This window comes from Melanerpes formicivorus, unplaced genomic scaffold (assembly GCF_026170545.1).
Source record: "Melanerpes formicivorus ecotype bairdi unplaced genomic scaffold, bMelFor1.0.p_v2 SCAF_26, whole genome shotgun sequence".
In the NCBI taxonomy this organism is placed as follows: domain Eukaryota; kingdom Metazoa; phylum Chordata; class Aves; order Piciformes; family Picidae; genus Melanerpes; species Melanerpes formicivorus.
This window is the reverse complement of record NW_027142378.1, coordinates 50001-61617: the sequence shown is the minus strand read 5'-3', so window position 1 is coordinate 61617 and position 11617 is coordinate 50001. Positions and strand designations below refer to the sequence as shown.

The 11617-nt window shown below is 39.3% G+C and overlaps 1 protein-coding gene across 3 annotated transcripts in view; it reads right to left on the bottom strand.

The window, feature by feature from the left end:
* Positions 1-3954: 3954 nt before the first annotated feature.
* The window catches only part of PROX1 (prospero homeobox 1), a 52270-nt gene continuing 44607 nt past the window's right edge, over positions 3955-11617 (bottom strand). For 2 of the 3 annotated variants that reach the window (XM_068153410.1, XM_068153411.1), the window contains one exon: positions 3955-10178. In XM_068153410.1, coding sequence (XP_068009511.1) covers positions 9990-10178 — 189 coding nt within the window. In that variant the 3' untranslated portion in view covers positions 3955-9989. The remainder of the gene's footprint in view (positions 10179-11617) is intronic. The other variant, XM_068153412.1, reaches the window with a different exon arrangement.

Here is an 11617-nt window from a genome sequence, read left to right as displayed (position 1 = left end):
GGCAGGTAAATCTCCCATCTGAATGGATGAACTTCAGCCCTAGTCAGGCAGCCATGCAGTCCCTGGGATGGGTGTTTTGTCAGAGCCTTGGGTCCCTTGCTAAGAAACTGCAAAACCAATATTAAAACCCAACTATCTAAAGTGCATCCACTTCACAGAAATCTGGGCTCAGGGTTTTGACTGGAGTATCATCTCTTCCTTTTAAAGCTCTGACCAAATTATTGAGCTGATAAGCAATTCCCCTTGGTTTTACATGTGCTGGCATGAATTATCCTTGAGTGCTGCATATTAGGGTTGTTTTGTACTAAAAGGTGTTAAACACTTGTAATAAATATTTTTCCTTATTTCCCTTAGGACACAGTTCCATCTCTGGTTGGTGAAGCATAAAAAAGAGCTGTCATGCCCAGTTTTAATAGGCAATAGGATTTCAAGCCCCCAGAGTTGTTTCACAGTCTGGCAGTGGCCATAATGAAACTGGCCACTGTTGCCACAAGACTTTTTCCTCTCATGCGTTCTCCCCTGTTACCTCCCACAGCTGCCTGACTGGCAGGTCTCTTGCAAACTGCAAGCATATTTGCATTGGAGCTGGTAGTATTTCTTTAGCTGTCTGTGCCCTCTTTCTTTCTTCCCCCCCCCCCCCCCCCCCCTTCCTTTTGTCCTTTGCCTAGCTAGAGACTCCACCTTAAGACTAATTTTAAAGACTGAAATTAAACTGTGCATGCAATTAGCTGCCTTTGAGCACAAGCAGCAGCTCATGTTCCTGCGTTTCGTTGTGAAGCAAATAGCATGTTTGTTTGGTTGTTTTTTCACACTGATTCCTGAGTAGATGGGAAAGTACCACTCTTCACTTGCCTAGGATTTATTCATGAACATGCAATTCCAGATTCTGGGCAGAGGGAGGTGTGTGTCTGGGGGTGGGGTCCTTTCTCTGCACGAGTCAGTGTCTCACTGTACTCTGCAGGTCCGGGAAGAGCCAGGCTAACCCAAGCCAACAAGAATTCATTTTGGTGTCTAAACCCAGTTTTAATAGGTAAATGAAAGATACCTCTTTCATGGTTTTGAGATGCAGGTATGTCAGTGACACATATAAGCTGTACACAAAAAAATGAGTATTGCAGCAAATAATGGATTTTCTGTACCCATCAACTGCCCCTGCCCACTGAAAAGCTGGGGGAACAGGCAGGCCTTGCAATGTGCCTGGAGGGTCAGAGACTTGGACTGTGCAGGGAAACAACCTTCCCACCCCCACCCCCCCTTTTTCCCTGCCACCACCATGGGAGCCCTCCATACCCTTTCCACAACAAGCTTCAGCAAAGATTTATTTTCTGCATTGTGTTCTTATAATAAATGTTGTGCCATATTTTGAAATGGAAGCAGGTTAGGCTGTTTGGGGAAACCCTATAACCCACTGCACTGAGAGAAGGACTCCTTTGCCCTTATTTCCTAAACGCAGTCGGTTGTGTGCTGCAACTCACCCATCAGTTCCCTTTCCCTCCTAACAAAGAGGGAAGACTGGATCAGAAGGGATCATCTCCATAGAAATTGTGTTGGCACAACCTAGACTGGGCATAAATAAGGGTACAGACCAAGAAAACGAGCGTGATTAACTCTTTCAGGCTTTCAAATCACAAATGCAGTCTCCTACATTCAGCTTCTCGGTAATGTGACATTTAAAAGACCCCATTTCCCAGTGCTGGTCTCAGTGATCTATTTGCCTTGCTCAGTGGTGATTCATGCCTGCCTTACGATTTTTAAGCTAGAACATAGCATCTTCCTTATTGTAAAGATTCCAGGTATTAGGGGAACTGAGGATTTCCAAGCACAGATGGCCAGATCTGCAGAATTTGGATCATTTCAGGGTGCTTGAAGCCTGGGAAAGTTGATTTGGCCCTGTGCAGTGACAGGGACTACTTGCCAAGTTCCAGTCTAGCTCTGAACTCATGCAGTACTCCGAGATGCCAATAGCTAGGATTTCTTATTTAGAGATCTGCATGCTTTCCACTGCAAGGTATGATGGCAAATAATGTCTTGTATTTCATAGAACTAGTATATTTGAGTGAAAAACTGATCAGGGGACAGAGTGAGCTAGCAATTAGCCATGTGGTTCGTAACCTTTGGTCTACTAACCGGGCACCTGAGGCTGATCTTCCTCTCCATCTAGCTGAGTCCTGATAACCAACACAAAAATGAGCCCTCCCATGTAATCTGCAGCTGCCTTTTCTAGTCTTTGCTATGACGTGCTTAACCAGCTGCCTGGTTTTAGTCTCCTCACCCTCTCTTTGGCTTCCCTCTGACAAAAAACCCAACCATTTGCATGGTCTCTCAGCACCTACCTCTTGGGATGTCTGTGCTTGCCCTGAACTGAGCTTGGCAGAGGACCTCCTGAAGGCTGGAGGCTTTCTGGAGTGGATGAGCCAGGAACCTTGCTTGACATGCTCATTTCACACACTGCAGTCTGCCCTGCTTACCACGCTATGGTCTTAGCAACCTCCTGAATACACAGACAACTAGCAAGTGCTGTGGGGCAGCTGGTTCCTTAAGAAACGACCTGAATGTCAGGTAGTTTGACCTGAAAACACTTCTAGTATGTTGGTTTGGTAATGTGGATAAAAGTGAACAAATTGTTTGGAGTAAAAACAGAGCAGAACTTACAACTAAATGATTATTAGTTACATAGATGCAACTTGTTGACCTTCCACACACCCTTTTTACACTTCTTGTTGATGTGGCCCAGCAAATTCAACTCCAGTTGTATAAAGAGCCATGGAGCTTTAATTGTTATTGCAGATATGAAGTACTTATTTGGTTGTTACAGTGTAGCTAAAGCTGGATTCAGGCTTCAGCTCTGCTCTACAGTGTCTTGAGGCTAAAATCAGGGAAGATTCTGAAAATAAATGACCTCAGATGAAAACATATTTTTAACATCCTCCTTCTTCAAACTCAGAAAATTTTTGCATGGTTTTGTGATCCAAATAACCTACCATCTTACTGCCATCTGCACTAAATTCTAAGCCAAAAAGAGACCATTCATATCTGAAATGCAGACAACAATGTAAATCAAAGGTTCACTCAACTTCAGAATTTTAAGATACATAGACAAAACAACAAAAATAGCAAAGAACTAGAGAAAAACAATGAACAAATGAGGCTTGCACTTTGAGGAAATGTGTAAGGACAGGTTAGTTATATATAATGCTAATCATTACACAGCTTGAAAAAGAGGTGATCCAAGAAAGAATGATAGAGTGTAATAGAAAAGAGAACGGTATTTGGACGCTACCATTAGGAAGGGCAAACTGATAACAGGAGCAAACGTGAACCACATCAAAACAAACATCATTCTGCATTCACCCAACTTGGGGAACTCCCTGCTGCAGGACACCAGCATTAAACATCACAGAAAAGTATGTTCTAGCTCACCTTGGCTATGTTTAATTTACAGGGCTGTCTATGCCTCAGATATAGTGTCTCTCGCGGGGAGCTATTCCTTGTCTGATAGACTATTGCAAAATAACATGCATTATCTTAACTGGTACTGGAGGTAGAACACCAGATTAGATGAATCATTCTATCCATTTTGCAAGAGGGCTGGCAGGCTCATTAATAAATAATTCCAACTAAGGGGAAAAGAAAACCTTGGAGGGCTACAGAGCCGGGCCCAGCCGGGCTGCAGCAGAGCGCTTCAGTGCCCTGCCTCTTGATGCGGGGCAGCAGAAACTTTTGGAAATAAATACAAACAATGGCAATGAGCTTGTAATTTATATTTTATTTTGCACAAGCTTGCATATATACTGCACATACATTCAGTTTAGAGAAGATGGAAGGCACACAAGGCAATTGAACTACTGTATCCTTTAAGTGGTACAAAGCAAAAAGGTAAAAGTCCGGAGAGTATACAAAAGCTTTAAACACACAAAATAAAATCCAACCCCCGCCCCCCCCCCCCACCCCCACCCTCCTCAAACATTTTTTCCTGTGTTTATCTTAAATTTAGTAGCTGCCAAGCTAGAATTGTAATTTGTTTTCTTTCTTTTTCCTGTTTTCAATCAATTGTCTACTGCACCTTTTTATTTCCAAACGGACAAGGGGAGTCTTATTGTTTTATCTTGTCATCAATGAATATTACAGTACATCCTTGGTAATACAAAATTGTACACCTTCATCAAATAAATTAGGATAAATTAAACCAATAAATTATGCAAAGTCTTCAGAACAACAGACGACGACGACAACAAAAGGAAAAAACAAAACCAGTAATAATAATAATAATAATAATAATAATAATAATCCACAGTCGAAATTGCCTCTAGCTAAAAAATAATAATAACAATAACAATAATAATAATAAAAAAATCAAAAATTGACTTTATCAGTTCAGTTATTGTACTATCTTCAAATTAAAGGGTCTTTATTACAAAACAAAACCAAACCAAACAGAAAAAAAGAGCTTAATAATGCTATTTACAACATATTGCTAAATAATATAAAGGCAGTGTTTTGTCACTTTTGTAACTATATACATATGAGTAATGGCTGGGACAATATCAGTTTAAATCTTAACCTTTGACTCTTCTGGGCAGCATTAGAACCAACCTAAAGAGGCTTTTTTTTCCCCCCCCTCCTGTTTTAGTTGCTGACTCTTACATGTCATGTGATAATGAGATGGTCGCTGCGTCGCATACCTCACTTGAGTGGTACAATTAATGCAGGAAGGATGGATTTGAGAGGAAAACAAAAATGGGAGCTCACTGTTCCTTCTAGATTTGTTTCTACGTATCCCAGTACATTTGTGCATTCGGAAGGTGGCTGCTTCGGGAGAGAGGTGACTGTGGCTCAGATGAAAAGACTAAAGTCATAGTGCCACCACCTTTCATACACTAAAAAGGAGATTCCTAAGAAGATACAAAGGTTAAATACCAGTTCTCATCCCAGCTCTAAATATGAGCATTTATTTTCTTTTTTAGCTTCAGTTTATAGAAGGTTTACAACCAACAGTTCTACAGAAAACGAAATTGCATTTCCTTCAACAGAACATTTAAGTGCAATACAGTAACTGCTTACTCATATAAACCAGTTACATTCCTTAAGGGGAGCTTTTGGAAAACAATGTGTCTTGGAATTTTCAAACACATGGTACCAAGAAGGAAACATTTGCACTATTAACACCAATGATTGCTCTATATTACACATGGCAAATATAGTTTTTGCTTTCACTCCTCATGTACAGTGCTCATTTTGGGGGTTTTGTAAACCACTTTCCATTTCTTTTTTTAATATATGTATGTATATATATATATATATATCTTTCTGTATATATATATATGTATAATCTTTCAATGCTGCTGGTGAAAATCCTATCTTTAAAGCCACAAACATCTTCACCCTTTATTTCTTAATTAATATTAACCTGTGGAAAAAAAACAACCATTTTTTTCTATTAACTGACTTCATATACATAGAAAAAAAAAAACACCCAACCCAAACCTCTGCAATTTTACAGAAACTGCATTACCCATTCCCTTGACATCTGATGAAAGAGACTTTCACTTTTAAAAGTAGAGAGCTGGATTCTCAAGAATGCTTTCAACTATCTATACAGTTACTGCAGCATTTCTTACAAATTCAACAGATGTTTTCAGAATGTAGTTATTAAAATCTGACGTCTTTATGCGAGTAACAGCTGAAAGGTTGAATATTTACATTGCTTTATAAAAGTTCCCCTCGATTTTCAGTGTTCACCCACATACCTGGTACAGTAACAAAGATCCTGCAAACTGAAAACACTTGAATCAAATAATACTCAAGAGGCACAAAGCAAACCTCAGGGATACATGGGTGAACACGTCCTTAAATAATGACTACATTCTAACATCTTGCACGTGTTTACCATTAAATGCGAAACGTTCCCATTAAACAACCAGAGATACAGTAAGAATTAAATGTTTTGTAGTTTCAAATAGAACATTCTTTTCACAAAACATAACAAATGTCTAAAATAGGTTCTGAATCTAGATAGGAAAAAGGTAAGCTTCTCACTTCATACGCATAGTGTGCGTGTGTGTGTGTGTGTGTTCCTGTGTATATATACATACATACACCCACACGTCTCGTCTCCGTGTGTGACCACATATGTATATGTATATGCACATACCTCACGTATGAAATATTGCTTCTATACTACTTCTCGTCAGGCTAAGAAAAAAACACAAGGTCTGCACCACAGTTACAAAAAATTGGCTTCTACAAGAATTTCCAAAACTCGAATGCTGCTCAAACGACTGAGGAGAAAAATAATTTGCGTTATCAAACGGTTCTAAAAATTCTCTTCGCTCAAAAACGGATTCTCCTGCTTTTGTGTGTGTGTGGGAGGGGGTGGTGGTGGTGGGGTTTTTTTTTGTGTGTTTTTTGTTGGTTTTTTTTAACCTTTTTTAATTATTATTGTTTTTTAATTTTTTTTTTCCCATTTTTGTTGGTTTTTTTTTTTCCAAAAGACACAAAATATGCATAGCTATCAACATCATGTCAAACAGCTGGGGGGGGAAAAGGGAGAAAGAAAGGAAGGAAAAGAACCCAAAAACCTCATCGGAGAGAGATCGGTGTTTATTGCAGCCGTAGTCATTGAAAAGGGGGGGGGGGAAGAAAAAAAACCCAAACCCCAACAACCAAACCCACAATCAAAAGTTTAAAAGATGAAAAGTGTAAAGCCACAGAAGGCACAAGAACAATTGTACTCGTGGGGGGTGGTGGTGGGGGGAAAAACAACCTGGTATTTTGAAGGATTGTTTTGTTTTTGTTTTTTTGTTTAATCCTTCCGCTGGTGCATTTAAGGTCTAGGCACAGACTATAACCTCAAGTTTATATGCAGAAATAAATCTGAGTTAGCAGTCAATGAATGGCAACATGGGGGTTTTCTACATGGATGTTGAGACTCTTTCCCTATGTAAACTTCTCATTGCAATCAAAGTAGCCTCCTGCCTTTTAGCCATTTCTTTTTCAAGTGAAAGAATACTGACACCATCTGAAAGAAACTGCTTCCTACTTACAATTTAGTGGGAGCTATGCCATGTATTTATAATTTTAAGTGTGTTGGGAGGCACAAAGGCAATATGGCTATAAACTGCAGGAAAAAAAAATAATCACATAACTGAAAAGATCAAATTGTCATTTATTCCTTTTTTTGTTGTTTGTTTTTTTTTTTTTTTCAGACCAAGGAGATTTTTATTTTGCTTTTAAGAGGAAATTTCTACCCTTAATTCCTATTACCTCATTTGCTATTGAGATTATGCTACTTATAAATAAATAAATAAATGCAACAACATCGAGTGTTGAGTATACAATTTCACTTATTTAGAGTATGTGAATCACATTGCAGCCAAAAAAAGTAATAATAATATTAATAATAATAATAATATAATAATAATAACAACAACAACATAATAAAAGCAACAGTAAAATCACAGGTTGAGATGGTAGCTAGTAGTATGTCCACGTAGCATGACTAAAGTATGGCTTTGCTTTCTTATGTCCAAGGTGACAATGCAGTGTTGTATTTTGTGTCTGATGGCATGCCAATGGTAAAGTTACTGTATTAAAACTTGAGCATTTTATGCCACTTCTTCCCAGAAATCAAAAAGTGCATGAACACAATTTTCATCCTTTCTTATGCAGAATTCACATGAGCAACATCTTTATGAAGTGTAATGTTTACCAAATCTTGCACAGAAAATAACACATAAGGTGGGGGGGGGGGAGGGCGAAGAGAAGAAAGGGATAGAATAAAATAAAAAGGGAAAGGAAAATAAAAGAAAAAAGAAATGAAAGGGAAAAAAAAGAAAAGAAAAAAGAAGAAAGAGAAAAGGAAAGTGAAAAAGGAAAGAAAAAAGAGGACACATCCTGCCTGCTGTAGGAATACGTACAGTATTAGGTACTCTCACGGAGTCTAAGATCAAGATTTGTTTTGCTTTTAATGCATAGTGAAAATGTTGGCACTTCATCCCATGCTATTGTCTGCGTTGCCTATACTCCACAGATACTGCCGGTGCTTGAAAAGAACGACAGGGAATCATAGGATTGTGCTGTTTTAATTTGAAGTCAGCAGGTTTTTAAGGCTTTCTGCTAACAATAATTGCTTTCATACATTTCTGTCTATCAGCAGTATTTGTAAATGAAGTGAAATTGCAATGATCAGGTCAGCTCTTCAGTCACATGGGTAAACTTTCACTCTCCAAAGTCAAAATGCAATTTTAAAATAAAGAAATAAGGTATCAATATCCTCAGTGGTCTAAATATAATTCGCAGCTAATTAGGAGCTTCCTCTATGCAGATTGAATTATGCAGGGGAAAATACTGTTGAGGATAACACTAAATTCTTACTGCATCCGTACGAGAGACGACAAATGACAAACACAGAGTGCCATAGCATATTCAACCTTCCCCCAAACTTCTGGAGGCAACACCTTTCTGAAAACATGAGAAAAAGAGAGCCACTGAAGAAAGCATGAGAACTAGCAGCTAGCTTTCTTTCTGTCTGCTGGCATATCGTGGTATAGCATTCAGGTTAACCCAGACTCATTGTGGACTTTATGCTGTAGCTCAGATTTTGGTCAAGACTAAGCTCCGCTTTCAGAAGCCAAGTGCAGCACGCTGCTCAGATAGGTTGGTTGGGTTTTGTTTTGCGAAGCTGCACTCGCTGTAATCTTGAAACGCCAATTTGGCTATGCGAACCCTGCATAGCCAGGAGGATTTGGTGATTTTTCTATTTGCTTGGTTAGATTTTTATGACAGTTTAAAAATCATTATTATTCTTCTGATTAGGAAAAGACTAATTATATTTTACAGCTACAAACAAGTCTATTTTTTTTTTCTTTCTTTTTTTTTTTTTTGTTGCTTTAAACTTTGCCTCAACGCTGTGAGGTGGACGCTTTCTTCTACTCTAGCTAAGGTCATTCAAAAAGTGCTTTTCAGAACAGATGTCAAATACAGACAGGAAACTTTGTGTACTTGAAAGGGGATTTTAGGGGCAGAAGGGGCTGAGAAAAGAATCATTTCAGGGACTAACTAATACCACTTAAAAGTAAGACCAAGACATGGCAAGATAGGATGCTGAAGGTTTCATTTTTACTCTATGGAGAGTGAAATGCTTCCGCTTTAAGAAGCTGACCGTATTCCAGAATTAGCGTGATTGGTACAACGTGGTGCATGAATTACTGGCCTCACCCTGCAAAAAACGGTGTCTCCTTTGTGCAAACATCCCTTGCTGCAATGTAGAGAAACAACAACTGGGGCACACTGATCACTGGTGCAGGGTATTCATCACTTCTGTTAAGAAAAGCGCTAAGAATAGGGTTTGCTTTTTTTTTGGGGGGGGGGTAATCACTTCTTTGAGTGAGTACCTAAACCAGATGTTGTCTTTTGTTGTTGGGGTGGTTTTTTTGTTGTTTTTGTTTTGTTTTTTTTTTGTAGTATGAAACAAAATCTAGTTATTGGTTAAAAAAGAATATATATATATATATAAAAAAAAAAAAAAAAGCCCGAAGCTTATGAGGTGACTCCACAGAGTTCAGACCTTTAGCAGTATAAACATAATATAAACTTCATTGTCTGTAGTATTGTGCCATGACATTAGTCTCACCAAGACAAAATGCCACTTTGCAGCAAGCAATAAATCTGACAAAAGCATTTTTAAACGTAATGCCCCAACTTGCTAAGACAGGCTTTTACAAGCTCCCAAACTCTTCTCCCTGAAAATTAACCCCGTTCATTCTCCAAACGTTAAGGGTCTTGGGCAAAAGTAAACCGAAGGCTGAAGTAAAACAACCATCCCCTTGGAACCAAATGAAAACTTAAATCCAGGAGGAATCACAGTCTAATTTCATATACATATATATGTATGCGATACACATATATATGAAATTAAAATAGAGACACATGACTTGGGCATCAGAAGGGGACTGCTACTTTCATACATTCATAAATAGCTGCTGAACTCTCTACTCATGAAGAAGCTCTTGTAGGCAGTTTGGGGATTTGAAAATCTCAGGGACCTCACTGTCCAGCTTACAGATGACCTTGTATATGGCCTTCTTCCAGGAAGGATCAACATCTTTGCCTGCGATAATGGCATTGAAAAACTCCCGTAACGTGATCTGAGCCACTTCCAGGAATCTCTCTGGAACCTGCTGATACAAGGAGACAATGGCATTAATACAGTTTTCAATTTCAAGTCTCTGGTTCTTCAAAGGAAACTGAGCTAAGTTCTTTCTTTCAGAAAGGGGCTTACATAGCACCTGCATTTTCTAAATGTGGCAGCCTTCTATTCTCTTATGCAAAGATGTTATATATAGTACTATAGCAATAACTTTTATAACATGTGTTAGAGATCTCTGTAAAGTCTACTGACAGAATGTAGGTAACGAAATGTTACTGTCTGAGTTTGGAGAGTGGGGGATTTATAGGATATAATTAGCAGGAGGGAAAACAAACACATTGTCTTTAAGGAGAGAAATCTCTGCTTGATATTTTACCCCTGCATTTACAACTATGTTCTTCTCTCCATGTGGGAACTGATACAAAAGTTATGCACGCACAAAAAGCCCTCTCCCTCTATGTTTAACTTGGGTCACAACTAGTGCTGAAAGCTATCAAAGAAATCCAGACTATCTCTGAATGCTGTCCATAGTTTAAAAACAAGCCAGCAAGTAAGCAAGCCCTCAGCTAATGGCTTGCTTTTGTGGCTGCTGTGCAGGACATCTCCATAAGATGGCTTTCTGGGGAAATATTATGGTCTTCTTTTTCAGAAGCCTACAAATAAAAGCCCAGTCCATGGGTACACTGTGCTCCAAGTGGTTACTAAGCTGCATTAAACCCATCTGGGTTTTCTGAATGTCACTGTCACTTCGCTGGTGAGCCAAATGGCCAGCTAGCAGGAGAATAGCGCTCCCAGAAGACCCTGAACAATGGGTTAATGTTAAAAACACAGTTACCTCCAACCTTTAGTAATTCATCCTAAACAGTTGTCTCAGGCACCAGCACCACCTTCTTACCCTCTGCCTTAAATGATTCAAAAGCAATCACTATAATGAACTGTAGGTCTATTGCAAGGTTGAGGTCATCTCCATAAAGGTATTCTTTTCCATTTTTATTACGGAAATATGGCTTCACAGCTCTAGAACTCCTAATACACAGCCAGCCAGTAGCCAGCATGATGCTTATAATAGCAAGTATTCTCTCACTGCTATTCTTTGCCCACTCTGGCAAGAGACTTCTCCAATGCGCAGTAGGGACCATTTCAACCATTCCTGTGGCGGCCAACAGACACCTGGGGAGAGCTCACTCATGCATGTCACACTGCCAGATTTGGGCCAGCACCGTGTCCTGTACCTCAGGCTTTTTTGTCTTCTCTGTTTAGAAGACACTTCCAGAAAAGTTGCCTGGAAATGAGTGAGTTTAACCTGGTAAGGTAGATCTCTGGAGCCTCACTCACCTACCACTGCTGGGGAAACGCTAGCAGTTTCCTAGCCATATTTTGCCATCAGATAAGCATGAGATCAGCTCCCCGCTGACACCAGCTAACAAATTGCTTCCAGAAGCTCCACAGCAGCAGTACTCTGTCTACATC